The following is a 16,026-nucleotide window of genomic DNA, read 5'->3' as shown; positions in this document are numbered from 1 at the left end:
ACTACTACTACTACTACTACTACTACTACTACTACTACTACTACTACTACTACTACTACTACTACTACTACTACTACTACTACTACTACTACTACCACTACTACTCTTCCCTCCTCTTCGTCTGGGCGGGAGGACGCGGGTGCTAATACAAGCGTGATCGTGACCGCTCGCCAAACCCGGCTCCCGCTACCGTCCTTCCTCCGGCATGCTTCCCCAGACCTGGGTCTGGCGCAGCGCGCCACGGCGCTCCGGCACGCGGCCATGCGGGAGCAGATCCTGCAGGCCCTCTGGAGGGGGCCGCGCTACCCGTGGTCGCTGCTGAGCCGGCTGCAGGCGCAAAAGTTCCACGCGGACGTGGTCGAGAGCCTGCTGGGCGCCGTGTGGGTGGACTCGGGCGACATGACGCAGTGCGAGGCGGTGGCGGAGCGGATCGGGATCCTGCCGCTGATGCGGCGCCTGGTGGCCGACCGCGTGTGGCTGCTGCACCCCAAGGAGGAGCTCGGCATGCTGGCGGGCAGCCGACCCGTCCAGTACCTGGTGCAGCAGGTCTCCGAGGGGGAGGAGGCGGAGAGGCTGTTCCGGTGCGAGGTCACCGTCGACGGGGAGGTCGTCGGCAGGGCGGAGGGCGCGTTCAGCCAGGAGGAGGCGAGGACGAGGGCTGCGGAGGAAGCGTGTGCGAGGCTGAAGGAGGGAAAGGAAGACTGATTGGTAGTACCATTAGTTTGAACAACAAAGGAGAGGGTTGGGGGGGGGGGGGGGGTGGGCTCTGTCAGAGTGCTGGGGTCAGCCCTGGGAAGAGGATCCTGGTATCTAGCTCGCTTAGATGGATCACTCGTAGAAAAAAGAAGAAAAAGAAGAGAGTGGGAAAAATTGAATTTCGTACTGGATCTTCTATCGCTCTCCAATGTGCTTCGTAAACACTGCGTTCAACGTCGTCTCCTTATAGTAGGAGTAGAGGCTGGTGCCATATAATAAAGGGGGGTTGTCTCAGGGTTAGGGTTGTATGTGTTGAGCAACACCTGACGAAGCCATGGAGGTTGCAATGAGCTCATGGGGGCCGGGGGGTACCGTCGATCGCAGTGCCCACAGCGCTGGCGCCCTCCAGAGTTTCCCCCCTTCACTGAAGGCCAGAGAGAAGCGTCGGCCAACGACACCGGACCCGGAACCGCGTCTTTCGCGACTTTTTGCATCATGCACCGCTCTTTTTCGCAAGATGCTGCTTATCAGAAATGCTGAATCGAGCGGCCTGACCATTTCCGCGCACCAATTCCTCTCTCTTCTCGAGGGACCATAATATTAACCGAACTCCGCGCCCATTGAACGTCGCCCTCGGTCAGTCGGTCTTCATTTCCAATTCGACCCTTCTTCGTCTCTCCCTCGCTCCCTCCCCCCCGTCCCTTCTTTCCTCCCCGAACGATGCAGCCCGGCGGTTCTACGAGCGGAAACAGCAACATCCGCGTCTTTGTGCGCTGGCACGAGCAGGTCATCTTCGCCGGCGAGGAGCTCAAGTGCACCATCACCTTCAAGAATGTCGCCCGCCCCGCCGGCAGCGCCTCGTCGTCGTCCTCCTCCTCCTCCCCCTCCCTCTCCTCCTCCTCGGCCCTGTCCATGCCCACGACGGCGACGCTGAGGCCGGGCCCGCCCCAGTCGTCCCAGTTCCCGCCGAGCCCGTCGAGACTCCCAAACGCCGCGGCCGATCATCACCGCGGCGGCGCCCGACAGCCGTCGCCCCTGCAGCCCGGTCGCGGGAAGCCCGGTCCGGGCCTTGCACCCCCCCGGCCGAGCGCCCGCGGCCACCGGTCGGCGCTGTCGTTGTCCGTGCCGTCGACCGCGTCGAGAGCGCGGACCGGGTCCGTGTCGTGGTCACCCCTGCCCTCGGGCGTCGTGCGGGGGGAGCAGCAAACCGGCGGCAGCAGCGCGGCGGGCAGGGAAAGTGGAGGTGCGGGTGGTGGTGGTGGTGGTGGTGGTGCGAATGGGCGCGGCCACGGGCACAAGAGATCGGTGTCGATCGTGTCGATTGGGTCTTTGAGCACCGTCGACGATGGCCAGGGCAGTAGTACCGCGTCGGCCAAGCCGCAGCGGGCTAGGGGACACGCGAGGGCTTCGAGCTTGCAGATATTGCCCAGGGTCGGGCCGCTGAATGGACCGCTTTCTGGTGAGTTTATTTTTATTTTTATTCTTTTTCTGGAGGGAAAGAAAAAGAATAGAAAAGAAAATACAGTCTTCGAAAGGGAAGTGAAGATTGAGGAGTGGATGGATGCTGACGATTGGTAGCTACACATCCCAGGATACCGGCTTCCCAGTCATCACCCCTTTTTCATGCTTCATACCCGCCCGACAGGAGCATCAACGGCCGTCGGCCAGGCACCGTCACTGCGCCCCAGACCCCCCGGGTCGACTTCCCCCGCCATTCTCCCGCGACAACACCAAGCGCACTCGCCGACTTTAGGTTCCCCATGTCGCCTTCGCCCGCGACGGCCGGTGCCGTAGATGGGGCAGGCGACGAGGACCCGACTAGCCCAACATCGGGCGGATTGCCATCCAGAAGGCGGGATCCCGTCCCGACAATAAACGAGCAGACCGTGGCCTCGGCCGCGCGGGTGCTGTCGACCATGAGCATAGCCGGGACGCCAAGGAGCAGCGGTGAGTTCTACTCGCTGAGCAACAACTCGTCCGAGACGCTCGCCTCGGAGTACGTGACGCAACAGCCCCTGCGGTCGCAACAGACCCGGTCGCCGCACAGCAGGATGGGGTCGAGCCTGGCGCCCGGTCCGTCGCGGCTGCCCGAGTCGCTCATGATGGGATACGCGCAGGTCCAGGGGTCCTTTACCCTGGACGGGTCGCTCATCAACCTCGGCCCGTTCGAGGCGGTCAAGCGGAAGGCGGTTGTCGGCGGCCAGGGCGGCGGTGTCGTCGGCTTGGAGACGCCGAAGCGAGACAGCGGCCTGCTGCGCGGGTTCGGTTGGGGCAACATCACGAGCTCCATCGGCGAGCTCCTGGGTGGCGGCGAGCTCAGCACCATCAAGGAGATGCGCGGGATCGCCAACTCGAAGGCGATCCCCCTGCTGTCTACGCCACAGTCCATCTTATTCGTCGACCTGCAGCTCGGGCCGGGCGAGAGCAGGTCTTATGAGTACTCGTTCAAGCTGCCCAGGGGCCTACCGCCCACCCATCGCGGGAAAGCTATGAAGATATCGTACAGTCTCATCATCGGCACGCAGCGGCCGGGCGGCGCCAAGGAGAAGCGCATCAAGTCCGTCGACGTCCCCTTCCGAGTGCTGGGGAGCGTCAACAGCCACGGCGAGATATTGGGCCACGACCTGATGTCGCCGTACATCCTCCTGCGGGACCAAGCCCGCGTGCAGGCCGTCAATTACGACAACAACAACAATAATAATAATAATAATAATAGCTCTGACAAGACAAGGACGGCGAAAAACGACCCTGGTTCCTCGTCAGCTACCTCCTCGATGTCCTCTTTCTTCAGCTACGTAGACGAGCTGCTCGCCCGCCCGTCACACGACGCGAGCCACGGCGCCCTCCTGAGCCCCAACGCGCTAACCGCCCGGTCGCCGACGTCGTCCCGGCGGGCGTCGGTGCTGTCGGTCTCGGACCACGGCTTCCTCGGGCCGCCGACGGCCAAGGAGGCGATCGACCTGGCCATCCTGCGGTCCAACCTGGCCGGGGCGGGCGACGGGTACCATGCGGCACAGTCGCCGAACCGGTTCGAGATCGCGCGCAACGGGCGGCGGGTCGGGGTGGTGATGCTGGCGCGGCCGGCGTACCGGCTGGGCGAGACGGTGACGTGCGTGGTCGACTTTGGCGGGGCCGAGGTGCCGTGCTACGCGGTGCACGCGGCGCTCGAGACGGCCGAGCGGGTCGTCGACGGCGGCCTGGCGCTGCGGTCCGAGGCCAGCGTGGCCCGCGTGACGCGCAAGGTCTGGGCCAGCGCCAGCGAGGCCACCCTCTTCGCCCGCCGCTGGGTCTTCCACGCCGCCGTCCCCGCCCACGCCACGCCCGAGTTCATCACGAGCGGCGTCGCGCTCGACTGGAAGGTCCGCCTCGAGTTTGTCGTGCCCGTCCAGGCGCCGCAGCATCAGCATCAGCATCAGCATCAGCATCAGCATCAGCATCAGCCCCGGTCCCAGCCCCGGCCGCAGGGACAGGACGGGGATGGTGGAGAGGAGGATGAAGACGACGGGGACGGAACCGGAGAGGGAGGGGGGGAGAAGAGGACGAAGTGGGGCCAGCAGCCGCACCCGCTGCTGGAGGAGATATCGAGGGACGATCGGGGCGGGCTGATCCTCGTCGGCGTGGAGAACCTGGTGTGCGAGAGCTTTGAGGTGGCGGTGCCGCTGCGGGTATACGGCGCCACGTGCAACGGTCTGGAGAAGCTAGAGCGCGACGACGCGATGGAGGAGGGCTTTCCCGTGTAGAGTTCCCTTTTTTTAAAAAAAAGAAAAAAAAAATTCGGTTTTATTTCCCGGGTCAGCCACGCGCTATGCAGCGCTAATATATTCGATGAGAGGGGGGTCAGACTCGGGCATGCATTATCTTGGCTTAGATGCCAGGAGCAAGAGGAGGAGACTGCCGCTGGCAAGTGGGAGAGGAAGAAAAAGAAAAAAAAAAAAAAAAAAGGAAGGTGGGGGGAGGGGGTTGGGATAGAGGGATTACGGTGTGGTTGTCCTCCTAGAGCTACTCGTTCCTAAAAGTTCCAGGAACCTACGGAGGCGTGCGTGCGTACGTTACGTTCTGAGACACTATGTCACGTTGTAGTTATGTACGTACGAAATTAGATGGGCGATCGTTTGTACATACATGTGCGGAGTACATACATACGTATATATACAGCCACGGCCGTGTGGCCAAAGCAGCGCCACGGCCGTTCAAACTAATGAATTATACCAGCCGTCCTTTCCGGATTGCTTGATCTCATGGTCCCTTCTTGACATCAGTCTCGTTCATCTTGACCCACTCCTTGAGATCCGGATCCCATCGATGGCTGTTACATTGGTGTTGACATTTTTTTTTGAGGTTCGTCAAGTCAGTCCGCAGTACTGGCCATGAGAGGGAGAGAAAAAAAGAAAGAAATAAATAAATAAATAAATAGAGAAACGGGCAACAACAAAGAAATTACCACCAGAAAGAGAAAGGAAGAGAAGAAAAAAAGAAAAAATAATAATAATAAAAAAAGGGGGGGGCTTACCGTTCCCACTCGGTGAGGACCAGGCTCTCGGGCCCGTACTCGGCGACCAGGACGGGCTCGTAGGCCCAGGGGACGAGGGCCGGCACGCCCTCGAAGGCGGTCTCGCGCAGGGGGAAGAGGTCGCCGGGGCGGTAGAAGTGCGCGTTCTTGCAGCTCAGCAGGCCCGGCGCTCCCGACGGGGCCCGCGGGTCCGTGATGTCGCCGCCGGAGGAGGAGGAGCAGCAGCAGCAGCAGGAGGAGGATGAGGAGGAGGAGGAGGAGGAGGAGGAGGAGGAGGAGGGAAAGGTGGCGGAGGGGGGAAAGGGGAAGGGGACCGAGGTCCAGTCGCGCTCCATGACGGCCGTCACGTCGACGTACATGCCCGTGTCGACGTCCACCCAGCGGGCGTCGATCACGTTGGCGCCGGTGCCCCGGCCCGGCGAGGATGTCGCGAAGGGGTTGACGTCGAGCAGGTACCGGCGCGTCCGGTTGGTCCGGTTGGTCCGGTCGATGTCTGGCCTTGGTCCTTCTTCTTGTTGTTGTTGTTGTTGTTGTTGCTGCTGCTGCTGCTGCTGCTGCTCTGCCCCGTCTGTGCCTTGCTGGTCGGGATGGTTCTCCTCATCGTCGTCGTCGTCGTCGTCAACGTACTCGTGCAGGCTGCCGTTGTAGCGCTCGGCGAGCAGGGCCAGGGTCGCGCCCGTCACCTGGGCGTCCACGTCCAAGTCCCACGGCAGGATGCGCCCGCTCCACCACCAGCCCAGGAGGGTGCCGTGCGCGAGCCAGGTCTCGAGGCGCAGGCGCGCAAAGGTCCGCAGGTAGGAGCGCGTCAGGCTCCGCATGACCGCGCGGTCTGGAGCGGCAGAGGGAGGCCCATGTCGTGTCAGCTTTCTTTCTTTCTCTTCCGGCTCTCTTCTCTTCTTTTTTGCATCTCCCCTTCTTTTCGTTTTCTTCTCTCTCTCTTTTTTTTTTTTCATTATGTAGTCTTCTATCGAGAAAGAAAACAATGCAAAGGGGGGAAGGAGGAAGGCGGGGAAGGGGTTAGGCATACGTTCGTTATAGGGGACGATGCCACGGTAGAAGCGGGCGTCATAGTCTAGGTGAGCAGCAACTTCAGTCTAAGGCGATCTCAAAACGGGCGAGCAGCACGAGGTGTTGTATACGGGGTGTATAAGGGATGGCGGCCCTCTCCTGCTTGCGGAACCTAAACACGCACACCGCACACATGCACGCACGTATGCACGCGGGGCGGGCAGCGAGGGAGAGAGAAGGAAGGGGAAGAACCAAGTGGTGGCGGTACGGTGGTGGGACATACGGCTAAGTTCGGCGTCGGTGCCGGCCTCTTCAAAGTACTTATACTCTTCTGTTTGTCCTTGCGGCGGAGGCGGCGACTTGTCTCGATCGGCCGAGGGCGGGCTGTGGGTGAATGAGAGGGGGCGGCCGCCCCTTCTGGCAATGGCGGCGGTGCTGATCAGGGCAGAGAAGATGAGGAGTGCCGTGAGGAAGAGGAGGAGGAACTTCTTGCTCAAGGAGAGTGCTAGCAACGACCTCATGTCTGCCTCGGGAGGGAGAAAGTCGGGAGGGAGAAAAGGGGGGGGGGATGGAGCTCTGGAACGACCAAACGACCGAACGACCGAACGACCGAGGACCAACTCGAAGGCTCGGGGCAACGCACATTGGAGAGCAACATACGGATTACAGCGGATAAGGTAGAGCTAGCTACCTTGGTCAAAGCAAGCGGGCACGGGCCGAATATTCAGCAATGCGTAGTGCGTAGTGCGTCAGAATGGCGGCCCCGAGATGGGTGCATATCAAGGACCTTACCTTATTAATGGGCCAAGGTACATGTAATAGTATGTAAAGGTGAGTAAGGGAGCATAGGTACTTCACGTAATATGTGCTGTACATGCCTTGAGGTACAGCTTATATACGTAACAGGACTCTGTTACGAGCCCGTCATCTGATCGATGACGACTTCGCGGGCGAACGAGTGGAACTACTTTGGCTTGGTAGGTTAGACTGATCCATGTCCGTCTGCGTGCAGAGAGCAAAGAGAGAAAGGAGAGAAGCACGATGATGACCGAGGGAACAATAGGAGGATGAGCCTCCTTGCTCTCAGCATTGTTCGTGGCACGCACGCATTCTCAGCTGATGAGGGCCTTCGCTTTTTATTCTCGATTTTCTTTTCTTTTCTTTTTCTTTTTCTTTTTTTTTTTTTCCCCTCTTTCACCGATTTCTAGAGCTTATGGCTTGTTTCCTGTCCAAGTACGTACAGAGTGTTCCAGCCCCGTATAGGAGCCGTGGTATGGTTCAAGTTGTGAGTACCAATTGGGCAAAAGAAGGCACTGTGTGAACCGTATCTCTCTGGTTCATCCGTATCTCTCTGATTTGCATGCGCTATTAGGTTGCAGTACTATATATATACTACTAGTACCGAGCTGTTTTCTCAGCTTGCCAAGTAGGGCAATCCCTGCGTGGGCACGGCGACCAACTTGCTGATTCTACGTCATGTTTACCCACGCCCTTGTTTTCTTCCGGTCCTCTGCTCAGATGTTGGCCCGGATTCTTGCCGTAGCCCCCATCCGTTCGGTGGGCTATAACCCACACATTGACTAAGCCCGGAGAATTCGCTGGACGTCCATCCTCTCTGTTTTCCCGGGCCATCCGGTATCAGGGAACAATGGCACGATACAATGCCTGGCCCTGGGATAGGCATGCGGAGGTGGTCGGGTATATTGACATCACACGGGACCTAGCCTCCATGGAAACCTCACCACATCCTGCCCGGATAAGATGCCTTAACGCACGCGCACCCACACCACGGCTTTAATCCGTCACCCTGCCCTTCAGCATCGGGAACGGGCTGACCTTCGTCCCGTCCCGCAACCACCGGTCCAGGGTCAGACTCGGCTGGCTATTCCCGTCCGAGCCGGTGGTTCTCCTCTTCCCCGATTTCTCATCCTCCTTCTCCTCCTTCTCCTCCTTCTCTTGCTGCTGCTGTTGCGTAGTTTTGGGTCGGGTGCTTCCAAGGTTGAATTTGAATCCCGAGTTGGGGGAGACGGTAAACTTTCCGCCCTTCGCTTCTGAAGCTGACGATGGCGATGATGCTCCTGTTGCTCCCCTAGGCGGGGGTGGTTTTCCGAGCCGGAATGTCGTTGATGGTGCTGTTGCTCCCGCCGCCGCCTCGCGGGATGCGCGGGAGGGTCGCGGACCGTAGTAGCTGACCGCGTAGCCCACCCTGGCGGCGGCTGCCGGGGAGATGCGCTTTCTAGATATTCCTCCCCCAGTATCAGTAGTCATGGCTGCCGGCGGCTGTTGGACGCCGGTAGGGAACCGGAACCCGTCGGCGTCGGCACTGTAGGTGCTGCTGCTGCTGCTCCTGCTCCTGCTCCTGCTCCTGCTGCTGCTCCTGCCGTCGTCACTTGCCGCGTAGCCCCTCTTGGCCGAGGAGACCGAGTAGGCCTTGTTGGAGGTGCCCGTCGGTTGTGGGTGGCCGACATTGCCGACGTTGCCCTCGCCGCTTCCCATCCCGCGGTCGCGTTGGCGGCGCTTTGTGCGCCGGCGGCGGAGGACGATCACGAAGATGACGCCCGTGAGCAGCGACGAGCCGATGATGCCGCCCACCACCGCCAAGGCCGTCTGTGTGACCGAGAGCGCGGCGCCCTGGGCCCGCTGGATCTGCGAGTTGGCCTCATCCTGATGGACATTGGTTAGCTCGTGACGTCGTCGGCGGTGTTTCTGAGATGGAGACGTTACCCTCAGCGCCGTGGCGTCCTCCTGCGCCTTCTGTGCCACGCTCGCCGCAGACCTCGACGCGTCCGCCGCACTCTGGCTGGCCAGCTGGAGGGCGCTCGAGAAGCTGGCGCCCATGGAGCTCGCGAAGCTGGCCATGCTCGCCGAGATGGCGCTGCTGGCGCTCTGCGATATCGACCTGATCGCCTCGTCCGCCCGGCGCGACGCCTCCGCCGAGGCCTGCGACATGGACCGCGAGGCAGACTCGGCGGCCCCCTGCTGCAGGCGGGCGCTCGCCAGCTCTTGCTCCGTCTGGCTGAGCCGCTGCGTGGCTTGCTGGAGCGCCTGGCTGAGCTGCTGACTGGACTGGCTCACCTGTTGGCTCGCCTGGCTGACCGAGCGGAACTGATCGCTGATCCGCTGCAGCTGCTGGCTCAGCGCCTGGATCTGTCCCTGGTCCTGCCGGCCCAGGAGCGACGGGGGCGGAGTGATCATGGCCTGGCACCCGTCGCGGACAACGTGAGCCGGCTCGGCGGCCGGCAGCGACCTTGGATGCCGCCCGTCCCGATCCTCCTCCACCTCGCCGACCACCCGTGCCCATACCGGCTCGGGCGCTCCCGCTCCTCCGACGCCATCCCGCCCCTGCACAATAACCGGTCCCGGCCCGTCTGCCACCACATTAGCGACCCAAGCACAGCTCGAGCATAACAGGAAGAGAAGCGGAAGCCGCAAGAATATGAGCGGCCTCTTGGCCATGGCAAGAGACCACTCTGCAGACAGTCCGAACAAGGAAAAGTACAAAATAGCAAAATTAAACAAAACGTATATTACCGCCGGCGGCAAAATTGAAGCAGAGTAGCAGCAGCGACGGCGGACCTGGCGATCATCCTTTCAGCCAGAAGGAGGACAGCGCGGGTATGCGGGGGTGAATTAGCCAAAAAGACGGCAGAAGAGGGAGGAGAGGGAGGGGAGAAAAAAAAAGAAAAAAAGAAAAAAAAGAACGGAAACAAAACAGAGGAGAGCAGAGGATAGGATTAAAGACAAGTGATCGCATGAACACACACACACACACACACACACCCCACGCCCACACAAACACAATCTTACCGAGGCGGCCCCCGTCCCAGGAGGATGCCGCAGCAGCCCGCGCGGTCGGGAGCCAAGCTTAGTTACAGGCCTGACCGCCATCGCTCGCTTGGAGCTCGGAAAACGAGATAGGATGGCAAGCAACCCGAGAGAGCAGCATTTAGCTGCAGCTGATCAGCAGCAACTAGCGGCAGATCATGGGAGCGACAGCATCACTCGCTCAGATCCCGGCCAGCAAGAGACTCACACACACTCTCTCTCCCTGGCGCGCGATGGCCCCCCTGCGGCCAGACATCATCTAGTGTATGTATGTACGGTACACAGTATGCACATACATACAAAACGACGGCGGCTGTCTTTGCTTGCCGAGCCTCCAGCGTGTGTGTATGTGTAATCCGTATGTGTTGTGTCGTCGCCCTGGCGGGTCCCGAGCATGATGGAAGACAGCAGGGAGTACCAGTTCCCACGATGCCCCGGAAGCCTGTGTAGATCGCACCGGAGCAAGACGGCGCCGGAGCGCACAGACACATCCCTAACTCGTCCGAATCAAAGGGGGCGGGGGAAAGGGGGCCAAAAATCTGAGACGGATGCGCGCGGGGCGTGGGGGGTTGCTTATGCTTGTCTGATGCTTAAAACGGCGAAAATTCATGCCATGTGCTGCGTCCTGCCAATCTACCCGCGAGCCAGCCAGCCAAACGAGGACTTTTTAGGTCGAGACGCTGGACGTTGGCGAGGGCGTCTCAGACCTGTGCTAGTTCCCGGAGTCGAAGACCTCTTGGCGAGATGGCGCCGGCGCCTGCCGGCAACGACGACAGTACACTACAACGTAGCCTTCCAGGGTTTTTTTTTTTTTTTTTTTTTTTTTTTTTTTTTTTTTTTAGGTTGTCAGCGTCCCGGAAAAGCCATCATGAGTGGTTCAGTCTTGGGACCGCTGTTCGGTCTGGCCATGAACCGGCAGCAACTCCCTCCGTCACCAATCGCGGGCACCAGCCCCTGAGACAAACAAGTGGCCGTTCCCATTTGTACGAGAGGCTATTTCTATATACACTCCCAAGACGACCAAGTAGAATAAGCATTCGAGCCATATCAGACCCTTTCATATCCAGCAGAAGAAGATCCAGCCATCACCTCCGAACGCCAGGCATGCATTCTCCGTCTCTTTTTTTGTTTTGCTGTCCTCACACTTGGAATCCCGCCCCCACCCCCCCCTTTATCACCATTTCTGGTCGGGTTAGATCCACGGCCACCCAGCTTCTCGTGATTACAGCCCTGTAGCCACCGGTCCCCATCCATCCATTGTCATTCATCACGCATTTCACACCGTATCAGACAAACCAAACATCACAGCACGAACGACCATACACGGAGACTTCAGATGGCACAAAGAAAGAGAAAAATGAAACCAACTTCCCATACTTGGTTTCGGCATCTTGGATTTTCTTTCCCCTCTCCGCGCTGGCCAACCGCCAACCCCTTTCTTCTTTTTTCCTTTTCTTTTTTAAACAGGCAGCTTGAACTTCTCCCCCTTCATGACCTTGGTATAATAGATCCAAAAGAAGTCGCTATACAGCACCGTCTGCAGCACGCCGGCGACGACGGCGATGGTGTCGATCTTGTGCGTCGGCTCCGTCACGTAGCGGTAGATCCAGTTGGGGATGTAGAGCGCGCGGTAGATGCCGAGGGCGAACAGGTAGTGCGCCGTGATGGCCTCGGCCTCGCCCGTGCGCTGCAGCATGAAGAGCTGCGGCAGGATGGCCACGCTCTCGAGCCAGATGGAGAAGGCCCAGAAGACCTCGAGCACCGTGTACCGCACGGGGAAGAGGATCGCCAGCACGGCGGCGAAGCCCAGCAGGTACTGCACCCGGAACGTGTCCAGGTTCGGGTCGTTGGTCGGCCGGTACGCGCGCGCCATCAGGTAGATGATGTAGAACTGCGACGAGATGAAGAGGACCTTGAAGATGAAGTTGTACGGCGAGCTCGTCCATGGGAGGTCTGGGTTCCGCCGTTTTTTGCTCGTGGTCAGCTAACTGCTCCCTACTGGGGCCGACGAAAAGATCATTGATGCATACCGAGGTAGCGTGTCACGTAGACGATCAGGTATAGGACTTGCGACTTGAAGGAAATGCCCGAGCAGCTCTGCTTGCTTGGTTAGAATCCCGAGAGACAAAAAAAACGAGGGGAACCCTTTGGGAACAGCGGCAAGCGCACCTTGAGCTGGACAATCTTGTGCAAAAGAATAAAGATGGATGCCAGGTGGGAGAGATCCCCTATCGCGGCCGCATGTCAGCCTCTGTTTCGAGTCTTTGGTTGCTCTCTGTTCTTTTTCTTTTCGTGATCTTGGGGGGTCCATACCGGCGACGCGAAAGAGGTTGAGCGTCATCTCTGAGGCTTTCCGAGCTTCGAGTCTTAGTTCGGATCGCCCAGGTCGCACGAATTCGATAGCTTGGGAGATAACTAGCAGGGGTCGAGCTGCTACAACGCGGCAGCTGTCCGGTCGGATCTCGAGCAGGCCAGCGTGGAAGACAGATGGCAATTGCTGAGGTCGGCCGGGCGCAATTCCTCCTTTTTGTCGGTTCTGGATGGGAAGCCTCGAGCCCCAACAGCTGGCTTCCGGACACGGTCGCGCCTTTGAAAACGGCACGGCAGTTTGACGCAGGTGGCATCAAGGGGACCCACCGCGCAAAGCTGATTCGCCAGGAACAGCTGGATGTTGTCTGGAACAACTTGTAAGTGAGGCATCTCGATCAAACTAGGGTTAGGGTGCAGATCGTATGTCGGATGAATCTCCAAAGACCGGAGAGTCCATCCGAATTAACACCTTCTTGTTCCAGTGCCGACTTGCTGTGTGAATCCCTGACCTGTTGTCAAGTTGGGCAGCATGATTTATGTCCACTACACTACACAGCATGTCAGTAACCAAGTGTAAGATGCTATTTTCGTCTCAGCCCTCAAAAACATGGCCCCGCCACGCCCCGTCCCATAACGCCCAAGCCTTAACCGAACCCCCCCTTGCTCACATGTCCATGCTCATCAAGTACATCTCGAAAATCCTCATAAACTTGGCAACAAAAGCTTCGAGGTGGAAGATAACCTTGGTCCCGGTTCGGATCCGATGCTCAAAGAAGGCAGCCCACTTGATAACATCTGCTTTGAGCGCGTCATCGATCATGGGAATCAGCTTGAAGGTGAGCGTCCTCAGAATCGTGGTTGCTGGGATGCAGTGGGTCAGCAAGTCGTAGAGCTTAGACCGGACCTGCAGGATCCGGGCCGGTGTGTGCTCCTCCATGATCTCCTTGGCGATCTGCCCGATGAGGGCCTCCCAGTCCGGAGGCGGTATCGGCGTGGTGTCCGTAACTTTCTCGCTGTGAGGAAGGGCATAGTTAGCATCCAGGTTGCCACGAGAATGGTGTGCAAGAAAAAGAATACGAAGACATTGCAGGCTTACTTTTGTGCATGCACCGCCTCCAATATCAACAACGCCTTGCGCAGGTTCCTCCCGCTCTCCTCGGCAATCCTCTGGTGCAGGCCCTTCACCACCGGCCACCCCTCCTTCTTCGCCGACGCCGCCAGCACGTCGCAGATCTCCTCGTGCGTCGGAGCCGCCACCCGGACGAGCAGAGTACGTGATCGGATAGGCGCAATGATGTTGGCCGTGGAATTGGCGAGCAAGATCAACCGCAGGTTCGGCGAGTACTTCTCCATGGTCCGGCGCAGGGCCGCCTGGGCGTCTCGGGTGAGGTGGTCCGCCTCGTTGATGACGACCACCTTGAACTTCTGCCTCGCCGACTGGTCCACCTGCTGTGTTTGCGCGACCTCCTTGAGCAGATCTTGCACGACCACCCTGTCGTACGTGCCGACGTCTGAGGGTGTGATTTCCAGGTGGTAGACCGAGGCGACAATGTTGAACTCGAGCTTGCGGTTGCTGCTGGTTTGGAACGCGCGCGCGTCGATCTTGATCTTCTCGACTCCGGGCCCGAACAGCTCCTTTAGTGTGGCCACAATTCTTGTCTTCTTGCCCGCACCAGAGGGACCGTACACCAAAAGGTGGGGAAAGTCGCCGCTCTGTGCCTGCGGGCCGTTAATAGACGTCACTAGCGATCGGTGAAATCAGTCCATACCAGCGACCGCAACCGTTCGGATAGCTCTCCATGGTATGTGAGGGCATCCAATGACCTGGGCCGGTGCTTGTCGACAATGAGCGCCATGGTGACTTTGTGATGCCGTGTGCAAGGAATGGTTGTGGTTGGAGAGGTGAGAGTGGTGGCTTCTTCACGAGACGCGTCTGGGTGACGCGACGTGGAGTCGCTACCAAAAACCCAATTAAGCGGTTGCAGGGGTGCACTGACCATAGCAGGCAGGAGGCAATCGCTGCCTTGGCATTCGAGGCAATGGGAACTTGCATGAAAGGGCTTCGCTTCCGAGAGAATTCTGAAATGCTCAAAACAGCGAGCTTGTAAGCATCTCATCCCGCTCCATCGGTTCATGGATGACTCAACACACCAAAATCATCATCAGCACCGGTCACAGGCCCCATGCCCTGATAGGGCAGTAGACAGATTTCAACCAAGATCGTCAACATAGATTGGCGACATGAATAAATAACCTTAGTTGCGAGGATTCACGCATGGATCAAAGCCAATGTAGCTCACACCACGTTTTGATGGTCACCATCCGCTCGAAGTGTGTGCCTGAATTCGACACGCATACAGGCTATTGCATTGGTCTACATATTATACATCAAGGACAAGGGCCAAGGGCATGGCCTAGGCCCTATGACGGAGGAGGTGCCGAGCTGGAAGAACTCGTAGATGGCGAGGGCGTCGTGGGTCCTGGCAGCTTCTTCCACGGCTTCTTCAGGTCTTCCAAGGTGATGCCATCCAGTTTTGTGATTCCAACAACCGGAGGGTCGCCCCTCTTGACGAACTCGTATTGCCCTGAATTAAGGGTCAGCATCCGCAACTCAGCACCTGTACATAGCAGCCGGACTATCCCGTACCTGGCAGCTTGTTACCCGCAAGCCGGAAGGCGTCCCGAATGACCTGCTCGTGCACGAGTCCCCGGATCTCAAAGAGAATCTGGTTGACCGCCACTCTGGCCGCCCAATGGTCGAAAGAGCCCTTGCCCTTACCCATTCTCATCTTGAAGCCAGCCGCCGTCAGCTCACACTGTCGAGTTCCCCCAACAATCGTGTGCCGTCCATCATCTTACCTCGTTGCCGCTCACAAAGACACCGACGTTGCAGGCAACCCTCTTGTACAGCCGGTATTTCTCGCCACGTAGCCGCTGCTTAATGGTGTCCTCAGCCACCTTGAGCTGGGCAGCGCTGATCCTGCGGTGGTGGTCGCACATGCGCAACCCGTAGTCGCCCCAAACCACTGTCGTCCCCTTTGTCGATCCTCCCGTCGGCACTCGGGGCCGGCCCTTCATCATCTTCTTCTTGCGGCTAAGACTGGGCTCCAACCATGTTCCCGCCCGGATCGCTGTCGCCGAGAATAGCCTGACATGCTGCGAGGTAGCCGCGGATGTGGTCGCGGCCGAGGGACGGAGGACGGTCGCCGAAGGGAGCGAGGCGCGGAGTGGTGTCGCGGGCGTTATCCTTAGCGCCTGGAAGGCGCCGAGGAGCGCCGACGGAGCGTTTGGCCTCATGGCGGTCGAATTGGCTGGGTTCGCGGCCGTGATGGGGTCCCGAAGATGGGCTGTGGTTCCAGCGCCGAAAAAAGGGCCCCGGCGAGCGCTTTGGCACCGCCCAGAAACAAATTATGGATAAGGAAATATCGGTTTAAAGGGTACCACTTTAATGCAGCACGTCACGCTCAGGCGCGCCAAACGCCAAGAAATTGGCCCTGCTTAGGCTTAACCCGCGTCGCCCTTCCCGTTACAGCGCGTCAACGATCCCAACTCCGCGACCAAGGCTTCCAGGCTTCCATCGCCTGCCTGGACTTCCCGCGGCATATTGAGTCCGGCCCGAACTCAAGTGTAACATAAATCTTTCAACCACCTTCACCTCATATTTCTCTTCTTCCCTT

The 16,026-nt window shown here is 59.1% G+C and overlaps 8 protein-coding genes across 8 annotated transcripts in view; 2 read left to right on the top strand and 6 right to left on the bottom strand.

Moving 5' to 3' along the window:
• P884DRAFT_297448 (uncharacterized protein) overlaps positions 1–705 on the top strand; it is a gene marked incomplete at both ends in the record, with an annotated part of 4,947 nt that extends 4,242 nt beyond the window's left edge. Inside the window, one exon of the mRNA XM_069444516.1 lies at positions 133–705. Coding sequence (XP_069300018.1) covers positions 133–705 — 573 coding nt within the window. The remainder of the gene's footprint in view (positions 1–132) is intronic.
• Positions 706–1,054: 349 nt separating this feature from the next.
• Positions 1,055–4,610, top strand: P884DRAFT_218259 (Rgp1-domain-containing protein). The gene is made up of 2 exons (XM_069439375.1): positions 1,055–2,155; positions 2,275–4,610. The coding sequence occupies exons 1-2, from the start codon at positions 1,417–1,419 to the stop codon at positions 4,434–4,436; spliced, it is 2,901 nt and encodes a 966-aa protein (XP_069300017.1). The 5' UTR covers positions 1,055–1,416; the 3' UTR covers positions 4,437–4,610.
• Positions 4,611–5,202: 592 nt separating this feature from the next.
• Positions 5,203–6,024, bottom strand: P884DRAFT_275438 (uncharacterized protein; the record flags this gene model as incomplete). Its single annotated transcript, XM_069442841.1, has 1 exon — positions 5,203–6,024. One exon carries the CDS (start codon positions 6,022–6,024, stop codon positions 5,203–5,205), a length of 822 nt encoding a protein of 273 aa, XP_069300016.1.
• Positions 6,025–6,276: 252 nt separating this feature from the next.
• P884DRAFT_318569 (uncharacterized protein) lies at positions 6,277–6,747 on the bottom strand. The gene has a single exon (XM_069445341.1). It carries the CDS (start codon positions 6,733–6,735, stop codon positions 6,301–6,303), a length of 435 nt encoding a protein of 144 aa, XP_069300015.1. The 5' UTR covers positions 6,736–6,747; the 3' UTR covers positions 6,277–6,300.
• A 1,261-nt stretch (positions 6,748–8,008) lies between these two features.
• Positions 8,009–9,670, bottom strand: P884DRAFT_193567 (uncharacterized protein; the record flags this gene model as incomplete). The annotated part of the gene is made up of 2 exons (XM_069437767.1): positions 8,009–8,878; positions 8,939–9,670. 2 exons carry the CDS (start codon positions 9,668–9,670, stop codon positions 8,009–8,011), a joined length of 1,602 nt encoding a protein of 533 aa, XP_069300014.1.
• A 1,828-nt stretch (positions 9,671–11,498) lies between these two features.
• Positions 11,499–12,380, bottom strand: P884DRAFT_275436 (ER lumen protein retaining receptor-domain-containing protein; the record flags this gene model as incomplete). Its single annotated transcript, XM_069442840.1, has 4 exons — positions 11,499–11,992; positions 12,070–12,136; positions 12,209–12,267; positions 12,353–12,380. 4 exons carry the CDS (start codon positions 12,378–12,380, stop codon positions 11,499–11,501), a joined length of 648 nt encoding a protein of 215 aa, XP_069300013.1.
• Positions 12,381–12,739: 359 nt separating this feature from the next.
• Positions 12,740–14,306, bottom strand: P884DRAFT_327663 (P-loop containing nucleoside triphosphate hydrolase protein). The gene is made up of 3 exons (XM_069445559.1): positions 14,119–14,306; positions 13,446–14,068; positions 12,740–13,362 (listed from the first exon to the last, which is right to left on the bottom strand). Exons 1-3 carry the CDS (start codon positions 14,203–14,205, stop codon positions 13,014–13,016), a joined length of 1,059 nt encoding a protein of 352 aa, XP_069300012.1. The 5' UTR covers positions 14,206–14,306; the 3' UTR covers positions 12,740–13,013.
• Positions 14,307–14,770: 464 nt separating this feature from the next.
• P884DRAFT_193849 (mitochondrial 54S ribosomal protein uL16m) lies at positions 14,771–15,646 on the bottom strand (the record flags this gene model as incomplete). Its single annotated transcript, XM_069437783.1, has 3 exons — positions 14,771–14,934; positions 14,997–15,138; positions 15,209–15,646. The coding sequence occupies 3 exons, from the start codon at positions 15,644–15,646 to the stop codon at positions 14,771–14,773; spliced, it is 744 nt and encodes a 247-aa protein (XP_069300011.1).
• Between the last annotated feature and the right edge of the window lie 380 nt (positions 15,647–16,026).

The sequence above is a fragment of the Thermothelomyces heterothallicus genome, assembly GCF_042370625.1.
Source record: "Thermothelomyces heterothallicus CBS 202.75 unplaced genomic scaffold P884_scaffold_4, whole genome shotgun sequence".
NCBI classification, from domain to species: domain Eukaryota; kingdom Fungi; phylum Ascomycota; class Sordariomycetes; order Sordariales; family Chaetomiaceae; genus Thermothelomyces; species Thermothelomyces heterothallicus.
The sequence above is the reverse complement of the archived record's forward strand: the minus strand, read 5'-3'. Positions and strand labels throughout refer to the sequence as shown.

Coding starts and splice junctions, on each gene's coding strand:
- P884DRAFT_327663 (XM_069445559.1), bottom strand. CDS start 14,205: ATGGCGCTCATTGTCGACAAGCACCGGCCCAGGTCATTGGATGCCCTC. Junction 14,069..14,118: donor CCGAACGGTTGCGGTCGCTG/GTATGGACTGAT, acceptor AACGGCCCGCAG/GCACAGAGCGGCGACTTTCC. Junction 13,363..13,445: donor GAGGCGGTGCATGCACAAAA/GTAAGCCTGCAA, acceptor CCTTCCTCACAG/CGAGAAAGTTACGGACACCA.
- P884DRAFT_218259 (XM_069439375.1), top strand. CDS start 1,417: ATGCAGCCCGGCGGTTCTACGAGCGGAAACAGCAACATCCGCGTCTTT. Junction 2,156..2,274: donor GCTGAATGGACCGCTTTCTG/GTGAGTTTATTT, acceptor GACGATTGGTAG/CTACACATCCCAGGATACCG.
- P884DRAFT_318569 (XM_069445341.1), bottom strand. CDS start 6,735: ATGAGGTCGTTGCTAGCACTCTCCTTGAGCAAGAAGTTCCTCCTCCTC.